Genomic DNA, 19,810 nt, shown 5'->3' on the forward strand with positions numbered 1-19,810 from the left:
ATAATTATGCGATGACTCGCAAAGATTCACCCCAATTACAGTTTCTCCATCTACGTGTAACCATTGTCAAGTGTCAAACACAAAGAATCCAAGTTCACAACAGCTCAGTATCACCTTTCCAACTAACGCCTACACAGGATTGTATTCTTTCAACGGGAATCGGTTACAGAAGGGTACAATGTTCCTTTTTTCCTTTTATATTACACACTGCTGAACGGCAATCCCAGTATATCACCCACCACCCTGACGTTGCACTCGCACAACATCCAACAATGTCACAAATTAATCGCCCGGAAAAGTTGTAACCCGTTCAGGAAGCACTATCCACTCATCCAATTTACAAAACTGCCTCAATATAGAAAAAGAAGACCACCAATCTTTGTATCGAGACAAAGCTTCTTATTTTTCAGTGGAATCAGTCAGATTTAATGAACCTGTTTCCTTGCCATCAGTTTCTTCACCATGCATCTTGCTATTAAGAACTTCTACCACATTCTCTGGTGGGCACTTATCCGCTGGATTCTGTGGTGATGTTTGACAGAAACACTCTGGCCATGAGTTGGTAAAGACAGACTCTGGTCTTACCCGCTTGTGAGGTCCACCAAACTGTGTTTTCTGCATGACATGCCTAACAGCTTCTTCAAAACCAGCTGTTCGACCGTTTTCCCTATCGATGAATATTGGAGCAAGAGCTTTCCTATCAGGTTGAATTATGGTGCGAAAGCCATAGTAAAGACGATGCCCCATAACATTGTTGGCAAAGTTGCTAGGGCCATCATATGTTGGCATAAAAATGTCTGCTAGGAGGCAAACCATGTAATCAACAGCAGAGCCCAATAAACCCCGGGTGTTCTCAACCAGCTCATCTGAAGGGCCTACTGTGCTGTGATTTTCGAGATGTGGAAATAGGGTTCGGAACGGCTTCATGAAGCGTTCACCACCAAAGAGTTCACCAGCCGCAATGTATATTCGAGTTGAATTGTCGAAATTCATGGCACGTAAGATGAGACCCACCTGCATATAATTTAACTTAGCATGTCATCACACTATTGTTATGCTTCGATAGAATACGAACTTCTTAAAATAAACACATTAAGGATCTCTCAATATTAACAAAAATAAGTAATGATAGCAATACAGATAAAAAGGAAGGATCAACAATTATAGCAAATTTGTACTTGAACTAGAACTTTTAAAACATTTCATTGTCAGTTGCTGATGAAGCATGCGAACTACCATTTTTTGTCCTTCACATACAATACTTATTTCAAAGGACCTGGTTAAACCAGATAAAAGGTAAATTATGATTCAATAAAGTCTACTAAGAACGATATCGACCACTTAAGTCAACAGATCGGGTTACCCAAAGCTATGTACTGTTATCAATCTCATTTCTGCTAATTTTGTAAAGAGCACATCTGGCTCTTTAAATCGAAAGATCCTCGACTAACGCTGGGCCAAAATAAAGCCAATCTATGTTCCATCAAGAAATACGAATCTCAACGTTGCATCAAGATTGTGCCATAACAGGACGAGACAATGTTGCTTGACGACAAGACCTTTGACATCTCCTACCAACTACAATAACATACTTGGTTCATGCTACAAGACATCCCACCTAGTTTCATACCTCCTAGTGCACTGCTGACCTTAAATCCAACGGGAAAGACAAAAAAACAACATATAAGCGGCCCCCTTTTTTATTTTCTTTTCTTTTGTTCCCTCTTTTCCTTGATATAATCTAATAAGCCCAGTGTTAGGGTGGAGTAGGTGATGGAATATACCTTTTCAATTTCTACTATCTCAAGCCAATGCAACTAAATGAAATATAAGAAAAGAACTACAGGTGTCAGATAAACAAGAAGCATTCACCTCTTCAGGAGTTAAAGGGCATTTCCCAATAGCTCGCCTTTCACTGTAAACAAGTGATTTCTCAGCAAAGTTTTCCTTCCTGTACTTCCTTAGTATCTTCTGTTCCTGGGGTGTAAAGATATCAAAGCACCTGTAGTTCATAGATTAAAGACCATCAGGATGTGATATGGATATGCATACAGGAAAGGTTCTACACATATATACATGTATTTTCCATTACGGACTATGAAATCTTCACATCTATTTTGCACATCTATCTTCACATATATACATCTATTTCCATGTTCAATATCAAGAACACGAGTCATCCATGTAAAAATCAATACAACATAGTTTACTTGGTAATATGCACGAATTAATAGGTAATCTAGATCACACAATAAACATCTTGACGAGTGAAGCCAACTGGAGATATTTCACCTTATGCGTTTGAGCCAGTAGGCCAATGTTTGTGCACCCCTCCCCATAACATATGTATATACATACATATATGCATATTTGTGTGTGTGTGTGTGTGTGTATCTTTTATTTTAATACTAGATTATATACATTTTCCCATCAAGAAACATTCTCACAATTCTTTGCTCGAAGAGAGGAACATTTTGTCACTCAACAGTTTGGAGTTTTCAAGACACAAAATGCACTATTAAAGTAAAATATAGTAATGTAAGTACCTACCCAGCAAATGCAAGCATATCCATCTCAAATCGAAGATGAATCGCCATGAAGTGGCCCTGTGAACGGAGTTTATTTACTATCAGGTTACTTAACTTCATAATTTGTGGCTTAAACCGCAGGGCATGATAGTTCACTCTACATCTCAATCTTTGATATTCAGGGTTATCAATCTCTTCTTCCAAACGATGTGAAAACGGTGTAAGGTAAATAGCACCATGTTCCTTCATCTTCTCTAAAGCATCTGTTGTGTACCAACTGACAGGAGCATCTCTAGGGGGGCGAAGCTGTAATGTAATATTTTAGTAAGAAGCAAGAATATTCTCAAAATCTAGCAGGCAACTTTATATGGCCATGATCACATTGAATATATATATACAGTTGTTTTTGCACATCGAATATCTCGCCTCACCTGATAAGCTTTCATTTTCTTTTTTGTTTTCCCATTAGAGCGGATTTCAGGAAGGCTTTCCACAATTCTCACATCATATCTCAGTGATTTGATGAAATGATCAACGTCATAAATACCTTTAAACCCACTGAGTGAACATGAAAAACGGGGGAAAGCATCAAATAACATACACTTGCACAATACAACAAGATGAATATATGAAATTATGAATAATGACGACAAACCACTATTCTACATGCACTGAATCCGGTCGACTGAGACCATTATATAATTGATAAAATTGCAAAGGAGTACCTCCGTCTCTTAGAATGGAAGATTTTTTAAGTTTCAAGGAGAGACTTCTCAAAATAGGAAGGCTTGCTTGAAGAGGACTAATGGTAGCTTACAAAATTCAGAACTTTAAAGTATCCACTTGATAATCCCTTACACATTTCTGTTTCACATAAGTTGGCATGTAAATGTGAGTTGACATGACGGTGTATGGTCTCAATTATAAACTCAGATTCAATGGAAGAGTTTAAGTGGAAACGTTCCCAACTGTCTGGTAGTAAAATTACAGTTTAGTAATTGCAGAATGGGATCAACTTTGTTTAAATTTTAAATTATTAAGGCTATTATCTTTCTGCAGTGGGCTCCTTCAAGGTTGAGTTCAATGCCATGAGAGCCCTGGTCTCTTTCAAGGTTCAACACTTACATTTAAGAATCAATCAACAAATTCACAAAAACTAAAATGATGAAGGGCATACTGAAACCATGAAACATCTAATAATTTTAACAAGTTAACAAGAGATGGCATCTCAATGGTTGTGTGAGCATGAAAAAGTAATACCTATCGTCATGCCAGAATGAGTTTGCATCCAACTCAGGCAACACAAGTGTGGCATTCATGATACGTGCAGCAAGGACCGCATTACAAATCTACAACATCCAACAAATAATTGTATAACTACTTGTACGACCATCACAACGAAAGATACTCAAAGTAACTATAATTCCAATAAAAAACCAATGCCAAACAAATACAAACCGCAGTGCGTTGTTGATTCAAACCACCATTGCAACGGACACGCAAATAACCATTACTCTCACTTGGAGGAGCTGCAAACAAATTAACTATAATCACAAACTGCTTTCTAGTTTCTACTACATAAAGTATCAACCAAAAGAAAACGTTATTACATACGTTGCCAATCAGAACGAGGAGCCGATGATGGTCTCCAACCATGAGAAGCAGCAGTATCCCAAAGTTGATCTACACTAATCTGCTTTTAAACATAAAATTAATAATAAATAAAGAATTGAGAAATTTAATTAGGGAAAAGAAAGAAAGAAGAAGTGACCTGAGATCGAGTGGGAGAGTCAGTGGTAGTAGTAGTGCCCTTGATGGTTGAATAAAGAGAGAGAGTACAAATGATGAGAACGAGTACAGCTATTGATAATCTACTTAACATTCCTTGTATTCCACCTCCGTTCATTTGTTTCCCATGATTTCTATTATTTGTTGCTACTCTTCTTCCCGCCATCATTGTCACTTACACCAAACAGCGTTTTGAGATTTAACAAATTTAATCGAGAGTTTTTTTATTCGGTAATCTCTTTCGTATGTTTATAAACAACAGCTGACTGCAGATCTGAAATCTGTGATCAAGTTGATGAGACTGAAAAAATGAAGAACCAGTTCGGTTTTTGTCCACGTGTTCTTTTTACCTTTGGGTCTTTAATTTTGACACGTGGTGTTTTATATTTGTCGCTTTTATTGAGTGATTTTTTTGCTCTCAGCGTTCCAAGAGAATTTTGAGCCCCATACAAATCTCATTTTTCTATGATGAGAAGAAGTTACAACCGGCAAAATCCTCAAAATTTCTAATTTTACTAGGTTGTTTCTCAAAATATAATAAAAATAAATAAATAAATAAAATGTAAAGTAGAATAAACCAATAAAAATTTGTGTATTTTTTTTTCATTATTTTCTTTCCGCAAAGACATGTTAATAACAATAATATCATCTTCTTGTTAATTTGTTCTTAATCCATCCATTGTGTTTTTCATATTTTGATTCCTATTTTTTGTTTTTCTAGTTATTAGTTATGACTTATGAGAGACATTTACTTTTTTTTTTTTGGAAAAAATGAGACGTGTAGCTGATAATTCCCTGGGAGGGATTAGAAGAACCTAGGAGCAAAAAATCACTCGCTTTTATGCACTGATGTTTTCTGATTTGTTTTTTACTACACTTTTTTTTTTATGGTGATTTTTTGTTTTTTACTACACTTAAAAACGAGTTATGCTAGGAATAAAAACCAAGGAAGATTTAGTGCACTGATTAAACAAAAGCGAGAGAGAATAGAATCTTTAACTTCAGATGAGTCTGTATATAATATAACAACAACACAAAGACTACACAGCGTCGGAGTGTAGCCTATTATGGAACTCAATTAGCGAAGGCATCCTTTGGCTAATGCTGTATTCCACATCTTTAGGCCCTCATGATGATCATGGACAGGACAACTTGGGCAGCCAACAAAATTATACATAAACTCTCGTGATACATCGTTTGCATTCTTAGCAGTTTTATGTGTTTCACATACATCGATCGAGCTATTTGCTTAGCAACTCTTGTTCATTTGGATCAGCAAACTTCACTCCTGGCCTCTGCAAGCACTGGTGGAAGCCAAAGGAAACAGTCAGTAACGAGCACTACAATGTTCCAGCTATTCTGAGGCAACAAAATAACACTTTAACAGCCAACAGACTTACTGGGGCTTTACAGTGAATGTTGAGTTCTTCGTTCATTTCCCTTAGACGGCTCTTTGCCAAGTCCTCTGCTCTTAAAGCCTTCTGGCATGCTACTTTTACCTGCAATGTTATTTACTAAAAAGGTAAAAATGGAGGCCAACTTTCAGCTAATCCTACTGCACTTCTACAACTATTTTTAAGATAACACACATCCTTTGACATATGGTGCATATGACCACCAATAGGTACGTTAAGTAGTATCTCAGTTGGGTACTTTTCCTGGATAAATCAAGTGTTTATAGAGAACCCTTACAATAGACTTGTTCATAAAAAAATTCCAAGTAAATAGGACAAGGGCGTAGAGCAACATGTGCCACATAAAATGATATCTGTGTCAGCTCGTACACAGATGAGCCATCAGAATGCTACAGACCAAGACATCAAAAACTTCATACTGCTCCCATTGACACTTTTTTTCCAACTTATTCACTGATTATAGAACATTGTTTTGTACTGCAGTTTAACTTTGCAGATACATGTTAGCAACACCACCATTCATACTTATCACAGAAATTTCCTTTAATCCCCTAATTGAAGTCGAGACTTCAATTTAAAGTAGTTAAGTCATTGAAAAGATAAAAACGTGATATACTTCTTCTAATGATCTAGCGTAAACATAGCACAGCTGCACAGAATGATTTTCAAATTTTCATAACTAAGTGAGAATTCTACACCGCATTTGTTTCTTTGCAGACTTCCTAGAAACAGCATAGACATGGGAAATTCAAAAGAATGACAAAAGACCAGGAAGGTAGTAAGATCAGGAAAAAAATTGAGGTGTTTTTTCTGAACAAATTTATGTATACCTGAGCCACTTCAACCATGGCACGACCATCAGCGCCATCAACAGATTTTTCTAATAGACTGCGAATGCACGACAGTTCCTTCATTAGCTCCAAGGCCACTTCTCGAGCATCTTGCATCTGGTTTCTCGAGAACTCAAATGCCCTTTCTGCATGGAGACGGAATGAAGCACACTTGAGACAACTGCAAATCCCTCTGCATCCCTGTGGACATCTCTTGAGTATCCCCATTGATGGACCACATGCAAGCTTATCTATAGGAGAAAGTGGTTCAATGTTGAATGGCTCACGATTCAGGCTCAATTTTTCAGGAGACTTAAAATCTGTCCCAGATTTTGGAGAATGGACAAAGCAGTCTTTTACAACTTCAGGCAAAGGATTTGGATCCTTGGTTGCACCCTCGTTTACTGAGGTCGAAATGACAAGAGAAGATGACTTGAGTTGGTGGTTTGTTTTCTGAACAATACAAATGGCATCATGAGCTGGCTTGGTAGTTTTGGAACCATCAAGCATCCCTTGATGTACTTGTGATCCACTTTCTTGATATGTGTGTGATGGATTTGTGATCATCGAGCTACTAAATGTTGAAAGAATAGAAGACTGAGGAGAATTTTGAATGGGTGACTCAGCGAGAGGGTGTTCACTAGATTCCAGATTTGAGCAATCAACGTTAGATGAAGTCATTTCGGTTGGGTTTAAATTTGGAGAAGCATCTAGACTACCAAGAGGATGTCCTTTGCTCAGAACTTCTTGGTTAAGTCCATCTTTAGAAATCGTTTGAGATGCCACCAAAGAGAAGGAGGGGATCTCTTCCAAGAACTCGTCAACTTTTTGGCATGGACGGGATTCCTGGGAATCTGCAAAGTTACAAGAAAGACTCGTACTCTATTAAACCAATAACCGCGTAATAAACATGTTTGCTGATGCAGAAAACAGGATCAAGTCAGCCAATGACATCATATAAATATCTATTTGTTTGATGCGAAGGGGCGATAAGTCACTTACTTGAATCATTCTCCGTAATATCCTTCAGAAATGGCAACAATCTTCTGTAGCTGAAAGAATTTGGAGTCTTATATAGCTTCGACCGCGAACAAGGAACAAGAAATCCCTATAATATTCCACATTCAGAATCTAGTATAAATAGTTTATTGCAAACAAAACCCAAGAATGACAGATAAAAGCAAGTGTGCAAGTGAAATCTTATGAACGGAACTTCAATTTCATAAAAAATGATTAATACAGGATACAAAAAACTAACAATTACAATTACAATGATAACATGAATCAAGTTTTCGCTGTCTTAAATCTTATACCCTAGCAATGCTTATATTAAGTGGAATAGTTATTCCAAAGTGTTTGTATATGTCTGCCACCATATGGTTTCTATTTCCAAACTTACAACAATTTCAAAATAGGGTATCACTCAAAAATACACAAAAAGCAATAGCCCCGGCCCCAAAGTAATCAATAATATAACAATCCCTCAACATATTATTTTTACTTATTAGCAAGAAAGAGAAATTGGAATCCATATGTAATCATTAGTTTATTACTATGAGATGAACCTCAAATAGATATATAGAACAGAATGTATAGTAACAATAGAAACAAGAGTAACATCTGAAGCTCATATTAGTCGGTAGGTTTAACTCACCATTTTAGCCTTTGGGCTCAAACGCCTATCTCTTTCACCTTCACCAGTGCAGCTGTCTTTGTCATTAGCACTTCTGTTGTTCAATCGTCTGCCAAGAGCACCATGCCTGATTCTGCCCTGCTCTGGTTTAAGAGATACACCACCATGTGGAGGTGGCAACTGAAGTCCTTCATCCCCCTGACAGGATTCTACAGTGAACTCAACCTTATCATTATCAAGCCCAACACCCTCAGTTAGTAATGAAGGTTGAACAAAAGGAGCATCATGAGCAGGATTGGACGTATCTTGTGAAATCTGTGACACGCTTTCACAATCCAAATGGAGTGGTAGATTTGTGGGCATAGAACCATTAACTGTAGAAACAGTTGAGGCTTCACAAGGCTTTTGAGCGGGCAATTCTCTAGAAGGGTGTTCAGGAAATAACAGATATGAGCTTTCTTCATTCGACGTGCCAATAGGAAAAGCACCTGAATCATTAAAAGGATGTCCATTATCTTTGTTAACACTGTCTATTAGGCCATCTTGAGACACCAACAAAGAAGGAGGAGGCATTTCTTCCACAGAATTGGCAACTGTTCCACATTGATTTACTCCCAAAGCATCTGTAAGCAATTGAATTCTTAAGATTATTACTTCTGATCATACAAAAAACTTCTAAAAACATATAATACATTATCAAAATACTCCAATGTTACTAAAGGAATTGAAATAAGCTAATTGCTATGTATCTTGTTCATATTGATATTTAGATTTAGGAGCCATAAAACTTACTAGGGTTATTCTTCGCGAGATCCATAAGGTATGGCAACAATCTTCTGTAGCTAAAAGAACTTGGATTCTTAAATAACTTCGACCGCGAATGAGTAATAACATCACCCTGCCATATACAAATTTGCGAGATTGTGTAAGGAAAGCTGATGTGAAAAGTGTACATAAAGACACACGACACAGTCTACATAAAATTTTCTGATGTACTAGTCCAAAAAGTGAGTCATATGGCTTAGAAAAATATGAACTCTAGCCAAATACTACTTCCTGAACTCAAATTTCCACAGTTCGTATGGTCTATTGTTTGCAACACACTCATATCAATATCTACTAAATTATACAGTATCGATAAAATTCAGATTACAGATTATTGTGATGACGAAACAGTTCATTCTTTTAATGTACAAAAATTGGTTTAGTGGTTTAGTACATTTTCAATGTTTTCAACTCTTCAATATTTCTAATTTAAATTTTAACAGCTACATTTGCAATCCAAGCTACTCAATAAAAAAAACTCGAAAACTAAATAACACAAACCGATTTAGCCCTTTCGCCTTTTAACAAGCCCTCCGAAACACGATCAATCCCTGTATTCTGCTCTGATCTACCGAACAGTTCATTATCTGGTGGTGTATTTTGAGAAGCCACTTCGCATAAACCCTCAGTCCCCATTACACTGTTTTTCTGACCTTTATCTGAAAACCCCACACCAGCTTTATCCTTCTTTTTATCAAACTTAGCTTCTACTATACTTCCCTTCACTTCAGCAGGTGGGAAAACTCTTCTTGCATGGAGATTTCTAACAGAAGAAGTATAACTTTTCCTTCTTCGAGTGTAGATTCTTTCAAAGGGGTCGGTGGGTGATGTGTACTGTTTTCTTTTGTTTGATTTTATTACCTTTGTTTCCATTGTCTCGTTTTCTTCTTCTTCTTCTTGCTTGGTTTGAATGAGATAGAGAGAGAGGAGTGTGTTTATGGCGGTAAATGTTATAGAAAATGGAGGGAAAGGCACTCATTTTGGCGCCAAAAGGAAATGGGTCGGGGCTAAAGTTTGAATGGACTAGACGACTAGTTGTGTTAGTTGTGTATCCAAGGCCTTTCAACCCATGGGTTTTATGACTCGTCCGGTTAAAAAATAAGAGTCCTGTTACGGCCGGATCCCATTGTGTTGGGCACAACTTCGAATCATACACCCCCCAACCAAATACCCAAGAAACCGAGAAACCGACAACCACACTCCGTCTTTCAAACCCTCGATTTCGTGATTTCTGCTCGACCAAAAACCCACAAAAACAAACTCTCAATCTCGATTTTTTTTTAACAGAGACACATAAGTCTCTAACTAAAGTACGGAATCATCCCTTCTCTTCAAACACTCTCTTAAGTCTTAATTAAACTCTCTTAATAATCTTTCTTGTTTAGACAAAAAACAGAGTCTCAACTACCCAAGCACTCAAGCACAGAGAAAGGAAAGAAACGAGTACAGATATTTATAGACGGATTTCAATATCCATTTTTGGTTTTTAAGTTGTTGGTGTCTTTGAAACTATAATACTTATATTGCCCTGTTTCAAGTAATTGTTCTATCTTTCTATTTTTTATTTTTTTTATATAATGTTATGTTTGATTCAATTCAACTACCATAATGTGTTTATGTCCGCCACTTACATAAAACAAATTAATGGAGATTATTACTGCCTTATGAATGCTTATGCGTGGTATAAAGCAAATTAATGGAGATTATTACTGCCTTATGAATGCTTTTTATAATGTTATGTTTGATTCAATTATTTTGAATTCTAGACACCCATTTTGTTATATGTTTTGAGCTACTTGTTTCTGCTTCATATGATTGTAATTATGTAGTTGTTTTGTGCATATTTAGTGTCTGGAATATTTGGTTTTGCTCAAAGAATCATCTAGCTTGGACAAGACCCAGTTTCTGAATTTTATGTATTGAGTTTAGTTCTCTAAAGTATTTAAGTGGTGTTTCATTTAGTTAGAATCACGTGGAATTTGTTGTTGTGATGCATTCAAATTGTTTTTATGCTAATTAATTTGTATTTTAACTTGGTTCCGATTGTTTTCAGCTTTAATTTCGTTGTCATTGTGGATGTTAATGGAATGAATGGTTCAAGATTGGTATATATGTTGAGAAATGACCTTGTACTAATTTTGAGAGCTAAGTTGAGTTACTGTTCTTTTATCTCGAGACGTTATACTAAGTTTTTTATCTCGAGACGTTACACTAATAAGCTTTATAGTTGGACGTCTCAACTTTTTCTAAGGTCCCTGAGCTTACTATATGTTTTGATTGTTTTCAATTTGAATTATGTTATGGATATACGCCCGAACTCGGTTTCCGTTAGTATTATGCGACTTCCCAATTATCACAACCACATTACATTGTTTTCCCCGAGCAGTTGCCCAACCAATTACGTCATTATGTGTATGAAATACCTAAAGATATGAAAGAAAACAACAATCGATAAACTAATATAATTTCATTTAGAAAATAAAAACAAGTGAAAACAATGCATACTATGTATCTCTTCCGTAGTAAATATTTATGTTATATCCATTGAAAGTGGTTGAACATCATCCACGTCATTCGAGTTTCCAGAGTTCTCGAAACACACCGAAGGATCCTAAATGAAGAACAATTGTTAATTGATGTTTGGCTTAAGTACCAAATGCCACAAACACACTGTTTACCACTGTTTGTGTTTTTCTATGTTCAAATCATAAAACGACATGGACTCACCATTAGAGATTCCAAAAAACATAATTCCATATTTTTTCAAAGTTCAAATCTCAAACGACATGGACACACCGTTTGGACTGAGTCCCAAACGGTCAGTCCAAACGGTGTGGCCAAATCGTTTGGGACTTAGTCCAAACGGTGTGACCACACCAGTAAGTTTTTTTTTTCTAAGTCCAAATCCCAAATGACATGGCCACATCGTTTTGGACTCAGTCCAGACGGTGTGACCAGACCGTTTGATGTGCAATACGAACGACCTAGCCGGGTCGTTTGAGACTTCGAATTTTCTCTTTCCGTCCTATACATCACTGTACACATGAATAATTACTACATGCATAATTAATACATGTATAATTACTACATGCATAATTACGTTTAATTTAGATTTACCTTATTATTATTAAATGCATCATCATCCATTTTTCTATTTTATTCACTTTGAACTTGTGCTACATTTTCTTCTTGAATGAGGTCATTTGGAACTTGTTCTACATTTTCTTTTTGAATGGGGTCATGATGCATTACATTTTCTTTTTCATCTTCATGTTCTAAAATGGGGTTGGGCTTTTCTATTAGTGTTTAGTGTTTAGTGTTAGTGTTAGGATATAGTTTTCTTTGGGGTTTAAGAGTTTAAGATTTTTTATGGTGGAAGAGAAAATAATATAAGAGAAAGGCTGAAAATGTTACAACAAGTCAAATTCACTTTGATTTGGGAGGTGCCTAACACAAAACAACTTTTGGGGCCAACGACACATTTGTAATAATTGTTTTTGTTTTTGGGGTCTACCCAACACAATATGGGGTCCGGCAGTAACAAACACCAAAAATAAACTAGACGGTTTTAAATGTTAAGCGAGTTCAAGTGTTCAAGAGAGATTAAAATTAATAAAAAAAATTCTTTATAACAATTGAAAATAACATAAATAAAAATCCCAATTTACTAGATCGGTTTACCTAATGAAGAGAAAGTAGGAGATTGAAAATATGTTCGTATTTTATTTATAGATAAAAAAAATATAAGTTTCAATATTCTGTTTGAGAAGAGATTGAGAGAGTAGTGAACTAGTGACTCGTTTAAGATTTTATATAGTGCTCGCACGATTTACAATTGTTATGACTGTTGGATAATATAATTTATAAAATTCTAGATCTATAATTTTAATAATCGATTTGTTATGAGCCAACCCGGTTCGAAAAATCAACTCTGAAAACATATAGGAGAGTCCCCATCATCTTTTCCTAAGAGGTTTAAAATTAAATATTTTTAAACAACAAATAAACTGATCACATGAATTTTCCTTTAAATACAACTATTTTCATTAATTGACATGGGTTGTTTTTCATAAATTATTTAATGGCTCTTTTTTGTAGTACATCACTTTATTATATACCAGTTTTGAGTTTAGTTACTACATGTAAAAGTGTGTATATATAAAAGTATAATTTTGATAAATATTAATATGAAAAAGTATTACAGCCATTTTCTTTCTTAACATTATAAAAAAAATAATATCTTATATCATCTTAACATTAACACGAATTTCATCCTAACACTGATCACTTTTTAACATCAATTTTATAAAGTATATATATATAACGTTAGTTTATAATATTTATTGGAATAGATGAACGGTAATTGGTTTATGAATATAATATATGGCGAAGGGTGATTTAAATCAATCTCTATATATATGAATATAGAGAAAATGGTGTAGCTCTCATTACATAACATTTTTGTTTCTTAACATTATAAGAATAATAATAATTTATATCATCTTAACATTAACATGAATTTCATCATAACATTCACTTTTCCTTGGGTAGAAATACCAAACTAATATTACATAGTATTTATAAAGTATATATATAATGTTGTTTATAACATTCACTAAAGGAGATGAACGGTAATTGGTTTGTAAATATATGGCGAAGGGTGATTTAAATCATTCTCTATTTAAATAAAGATAAAATGGTATAGCTCTAGTTAGATGGAAACAAAGACTGAACATATTTTTAGATGTGGCCACATAGGTCGATTATCTACATAGATTGACATCAAATGAGTTGTTTATCTGCATAGACTGGCGCAACAAACATTTATTCACATAGACTTAAAATCTTTTAACATTTTCCTTAACAACAATTTGAAAGTGGAGGTCGGTGATTTTGGCCTAGTTAGATGGTCGATGCCATTGGTTACCAAGCTCCGGAATATTTTGGTATGATTTGTGATATAGTAGATATTGTTGAAGATATGTTAGTTAAATCCATTGAATGCATAGTGAACTATGTTTTTATAACTTGTGGTATATTGTATATTGTATGATGTTTAATGTTGATTATATTTTGCATCTACTGGAAGACTAACTACAAAAGTTTATGTCTACTCATTGTCAGGGAATAACGGGACTCCTATTGTTCCCCACTAGATGGGGTTGTTTTTTCGTAATTAGCTAGTGTTTAGGAAAAGTTAGAGACTTGGTAAAATTCGGATGAAACTTTAGATGGGATTGTTTTCTTATTTATATAAATTTTTTATAATTAGTAATAGAGTTTAGAAAAAACTAGAGTCTGGAAATGCTCCAAAAAAATAGATCGGTGATGATATATAACTATAATATATATCTAAGGATAAAGTTAAATATTTATTTCCTATTTTATTTCCTACTTTTTCTTAATTAGTCATGACCCGTGAACTTCCTAGAACACTTCCTAAATTGAAGAGATAGAACTATCAAAAATAGATCGATACCATTGTTACAAGAACCGGTTTTGTGAGCCGGATTGGACCAGGCCAAATTCATGTTCAAAGTTCAAACCACCGGTTCATGTTACCATCAATCAGTTGTCTAAAGATTTTTATAACTATAGTCAACCACAAACCAACCTAATTCAAAACTCGAATCTTTCTTATACAAAAAAACCATGTTCTAAAATTTTATAACAATTAATAAGTCAATCCACTTTGTTTCAATAATCCAGTTTTCCAGCACTATCCCCATCTGTGTATCTATAATACCAGCTCACCCCACGCGCTTCACTACCAAACAACTCAAACACAGTACACTTTTTCACTTCACGCAACTTAACACTACTTCTTCATTAACATTAAAAAACACGCATCTTTGTTTCCAAAAATGAGAGAGCCTCAAAACCCACTTCTCTTATCCATCTTCATTATCGCCATCTTTAGCTACACATTCACTCATGCAGATGATTCTTCAATCATGGCAGAGTTTTCTCAAGCCATTTCACCAACACCATCAACTTGGAAAGCAGGAACAAATCCATGTAATGGTTGGTCGGGTGTTCGTTGTGATTCTTCAAGTAGAGTTACGTCCATTGATCTTTCTTCACAGTCTTTACAAGGTTCATTACCTACAGATCTTAACCAACTTACCAATCTTCAAACTTTAGCTCTTCAAAGAAACCATTTTTCAGGTCCACTTCCTTCTTTTGCTAACTTGTCCAATCTTCAACAACTGTTTTTGGACAGTAATAACTTCACTTCTGTGCCAGCTTCTTGTTTTTCTGGGTTAACTACTCTTCAGGCATTGAGTCTAAGTTTAAATATAAACTTGAGTCCTTGGGTATTTCCTCAAGATTTGATTCAATCTGAAGGTTTAGTGAATTTGTCAGCTAGTAATGTGAACATGATGGGTTCATTGCCAGATATCTTTGGGAAATTTTTAAGCTTGCAATCTGTAAGACTTTCATATAACAATCTCACTGGTGTTTTACCTAGCAGCTTTAATGGGACTGGGGTTCAGAACTTATGGCTTAATAATCAAATGTCGGGTCTTTCTGGTGGGCTTGATTTGCTTGGGACAATGGCACAGTTATCCCAGGTATGGCTTCAGAAAAATTCATTTACTGGTCCTATTCCTGATTTATCGAAATGTGTGAATTTGTTTGATCTTCAACTAAGAGATAATCAACTTACTGGTATGGTACCACCTTCATTAATGTCCATGCTTCAATTGCGTAATGTGTCGTTAGATAACAATAATTTACAAGGACCTTACCCTGAGTTTGGAAATGGTGTTACAGTCACGATTGGGACTATTAACAATTTCTGTAACCCAAAACCCGGTCCTTGTGACCCTCAAGTGACGACATTGCTTGATATTGCTGGTGCTATGGGTTACCCGATGAATTTGGCACAATCTTGGCCAGGAAATGATGCATGCCATGGTTGGACTTTTATTACTTGTGATTCACAGGGAAAGAATGTGACTGTTATTAATTTCTCAAAGCAGCATTTTGTGGGTACTATATCTCCGGCTTATGGAGATCTTGCTTCTTTGAGAAATTTGTTATTGAATGATAATAATCTTACTGGTAGTATACCAGATGGATTGATTGCGCTTCCACAGCTCCAAGTATTAGATGTCTCGAACAATAATCTTACAGGAAAGATACCGAGTTTTCCTCCAAAAGTGAATGTTAAAACATCAGGTAATCTCCTTTTGGGTAGTGGTACACCTGCTGGAGGTGGCACTGGGAATGGAGGGAAGTCTAGTTCCGGATCCACTGGAAATTCCTCTGGAGGTTCTTCTGGACGTCAGTCGGGAGGTATGAACCCTGGTGTAATTGCTGGTACAGTTATTGGAGTTCTGGTTTTTATTGCCATTGTCCTCATGGTTTCTTACAAATATTACACAAGGAAACAACCTAAGAAATTTGGGCGGGTACCAATTCCTCCACCAAGTGGCAAGGAAGAAGCATCAAACAATGGTTCCACTAGTGGAGGTATTAATGGGTTTGGTGGTGTTGGGTATGAACTGACCAGTCAAAGCAGTGATGATTACAGTGATATCCAATTCTTTGAAGGTGGAAATGTTGTCATTCCAATTCATGTTCTTCGGCAAGTGACAAACAACTTCAGTGAAGAGAACATTTTGGGTAGAGGAGGATTTGGAATTGTGTACAAGGGGGTTCTTCACGATGGGACTCGAATTGCCGTCAAGAGAATGGAATCTAATGTAATGGGTACAAAGGGGTTGAAAGAGTTCCAATCCGAAATTGCTGTTCTTACGAAGGTAAGACATAGGCATTTAGTTGCGTTGCTGGGCTTTTGTGCTAATGGAAATGAAAGACTTTTGGTGTATGAGTATATGCCAAAAGGAACTTTGAGCCAGCATTTATTTGAATGGGGTGAGAGAGGTACTAGTCCTCTTACATGGAAGCAGAGAGTCACCATTGCATTGGACGTAGCTAGAGGGGTGGAATACCTACACAGTCTGGCACAATCAAGTTTCATCCACAGAGACTTAAAACCATCTAATATACTTCTCGGTGATGATATGCGAGCCAAGGTTGCTGACTTTGGCCTCGTAAAGAATGCTCCTGATGGGAAGTTTTCTGTTGAGACACGATTGGCGGGTACATTTGGCTATCTTGCACCAGAATATGCTGGTAAGTACTATCTCACCATTTCTTCTAAATATTTTGGCAGTTACATCCATAGAGATCTTGTTGTTTCTAGCTATGAGTATCTTCATATGGTGGTTGGAGATAGAAAGTCATGTAAATATTTGCACCATTAGTAACCTTTGTGCAATTCACGTTGATTTTTTTTTTAATGATTGTTCCATGTATAGTAATTATCTCAAAGTGCCGACTATTTTTTATAATGACTAAATGAATCATTTATAGTACAACATTCTAATTTGGTGACAATTAGCAGTAATCTATGGTAAATGGACACGCCGTATTTCAAAAATAATCCGTGTTGGTTACTTGTCCATGTATCGTTGTCGGACACGACACACACACATATTGTATGTGATATACCTCAATTTTTAATGTTTCGCTGTGTTGCATCCGTGTTGAATAGGGATACACTCATACACATACCTGTGTCAATGTAACTTAGGCAGTAATATTGATTGCATTGTCAACAATTAGCGCAAGGAATTTTGTTGGCTTTATTTATCATCTTGCTCCTGAATTTAGTCTTTTCTATTATGGGTACTTAAGTTTCAGAGACCTAATGAAGTTTTATACCATTTCTTATGACTTTTGTTTTGATTTTCTCTTCTTTATCATGTTGTCTTTCTCGAGGCTCAATCCCCCTTGGTCTAATGACTTCATTATATATTATATTCTATTAAAATTGTGGTTGAAAGATTCTATGATGTGAACATTGTCTGTAGTTATCTAAAACCATTTAAACATAGTAAATTTAATTTTTTAAATTTGTGGCTCATTGTACGGTGTTTAATTGATGCCTATGTTGTGCTGAATGCAACATTTCATTGAGGCTTTTTTCTCATTTTCTCTTCTTTATCATGCTGTCTTTCTCGAGGCTCAATCCCCCTTGGTCTAATGACTTCATTATATATTATATTCTGTTAACATTGTGGTTGAAAGATTCTATGATATGAACATTGTCTGTAGTTATCTAAAACCATTTACCATAGTAAATTTAATTTTAAAAATTTGTGTCTCATTGTACGGAGTTTAATGCCTATGTTGTTCGAATTCAACATCTCATTGAGGCTTTTTTCTCATTTTAAATCTTGTCCACAGAGGTTGCCAGTGTTCTGTGTTTTTGGTTTGTATGTTACTTATTTATTTCAATAGATTCATAGCTGTACCTGTACTTTTGTATCAACAAATCTCACATGTTGAATCCATTGTATCTCCATCTGCAGTGACAGGAAGGGTAACTACAAAAGTTGATGTTTATGCATTTGGCGTTGTTTTAATGGAGATAATTACTGGAAGACCAGCATTGGATGAGACAGCGCCAGAGGAGAGATCTCATCTCGTCACATGGTTTCGTCGGTTCATTGTCAGCAACAACGATGTCCGAAAGGTTATCGATCCCACGCTTGAGGCCGACGATGAGACATTTGAGAACATCAGCAAAGTAATTGAGCTTGCAGGTCATTGCACATCCCGGGAGCCTTCTCAAAGGCCTGACATGGGTCATGCAGTTAACGTCTTGGGTCCTCTGGTAGAGCAGTGGAAACCTTCTGATGGTGTTGATGATGATATTGGCATCAATTTGCAGTTGAGCCTTCCTCAAGCCTTACAAAGATGGCAAGCAAATGAAGGAACTTCAACAATGGACTTCGGTGGTACAATGACATTTGGTAATACGCAATCCAGTATACCACCAACAAAGATGGACACATTTGGTTCAACAGGCCGTTAGCGAGGGACCAATAACAGAGTTTCAAAAGAAGATTTTTTCATTTGTCGTTATTTGACGTTCACATGGCCTTCTTCTTTTCTTTCATGATATGTATATTTGAAGCTCTAAAGTAGTAGATCGTTTTGTTTGTCTTGTGGAAGGTGGATTTCCTGATGTAAATGGAATGATTTTCTTGATGTTTGGGATAGGTTATTGGTAGTGGTTGTGATGCCGGACTTTGTTATGAAGTTGAATGAAATGAAAGAAAAAGAAGAGGGATTTGCTGATATTTTTCTTCAGCTCATCTTTTCACTGTGGTTCTAGACTTTTTATTTATTGTTTTAATCTCTTCTCTGTATGAATATGCCCCTTTTTAAAGTTGTAGATTCTATTGCAAATTGGATTATATTTATATTTCAAAATGGATTTAGGTCGGGCGAAGTTGGAATGCATCACAATCGAAATGAAAGCATCCGTAATTCATAGTGTTGTCATGTAAGGTAGCAGCGCAGTGCCACAACCAGAACTTCAGTTAAAGACTCCAGAATATCTACAATGCCATAACACATTGTGGGGGAAAAATAAATCTTTTAACAAGTCAACGGGTTTGTTCTATCAATTACTGTACCAATCTGTAATTTGGATCACTACTAAGAAATTATGGCGTCATTAGGATTGTAAACTTTATTTTGATGGAGTAGTTATATGTTGGTATGATGAGATGGATGTAGGCATTGAGCTGGTTGTTTCTTTCTTTTTCTCCTATATGCCTTTTTCCTCCTTCATATGTGTACGCTGATGTTCATTATTAATTTATTTGTGTTTTAGAAGCTAAAGTTTTTAACTCATTATTATATGGGATGAGAATGGATAGAGAGTATTGAAAGCAAAATTCTTTTACGAAGAATTGAAAAGTGCTG

The 19,810-nt window shown here is 35.8% G+C and overlaps 3 protein-coding genes across 3 annotated transcripts; 1 reads left to right on the top strand and 2 right to left on the bottom strand.

Moving 5' to 3' along the window:
- Positions 1-87: 87 nt before the first annotated feature.
- Positions 88-4,675, bottom strand: LOC147500584 (O-fucosyltransferase family protein). Its single transcript, XM_086562168.1, has 8 exons — positions 4,300-4,675; positions 4,143-4,221; positions 3,987-4,057; positions 3,789-3,877; positions 2,960-3,086; positions 2,551-2,834; positions 1,873-2,002; positions 88-1,014 (listed from the first exon to the last, which is right to left on the bottom strand). Exons 1-8 carry the CDS (start codon positions 4,483-4,485, stop codon positions 400-402), a joined length of 1,581 nt encoding a protein of 526 aa, XP_086418294.1. The 5' UTR covers positions 4,486-4,675; the 3' UTR covers positions 88-399.
- A 620-nt stretch (positions 4,676-5,295) lies between these two features.
- On the bottom strand, positions 5,296-9,928 carry LOC147500585 (uncharacterized). The gene is made up of 7 exons (XM_086559375.1): positions 9,521-9,928; positions 8,987-9,092; positions 8,216-8,817; positions 7,564-7,669; positions 6,562-7,415; positions 5,717-5,815; positions 5,296-5,620 (listed from the first exon to the last, which is right to left on the bottom strand). The coding sequence occupies exons 1-7, from the start codon at positions 9,890-9,892 to the stop codon at positions 5,558-5,560; spliced, it is 2,202 nt and encodes a 733-aa protein (XP_086415501.1). The 5' UTR covers positions 9,893-9,928; the 3' UTR covers positions 5,296-5,557.
- A 4,807-nt stretch (positions 9,929-14,735) lies between these two features.
- Positions 14,736-19,218, top strand: LOC147500586 (Leucine-rich repeat protein kinase family protein). The gene is made up of 2 exons (XM_086562170.1): positions 14,736-17,164; positions 18,406-19,218. Exons 1-2 carry the CDS (start codon positions 14,884-14,886, stop codon positions 18,909-18,911), a joined length of 2,787 nt encoding a protein of 928 aa, XP_086418296.1. The 5' UTR covers positions 14,736-14,883; the 3' UTR covers positions 18,912-19,218.
- Positions 19,219-19,810: the final 592 nt, after the last annotated feature.

This window comes from Coptis chinensis, chromosome 5 (assembly GCF_015680905.1).
Source record: "Coptis chinensis isolate HL-2020 chromosome 5, ASM1568090v1, whole genome shotgun sequence".
Classification (NCBI taxonomy): Eukaryota; Viridiplantae; Streptophyta; class Magnoliopsida; order Ranunculales; family Ranunculaceae; genus Coptis; species Coptis chinensis.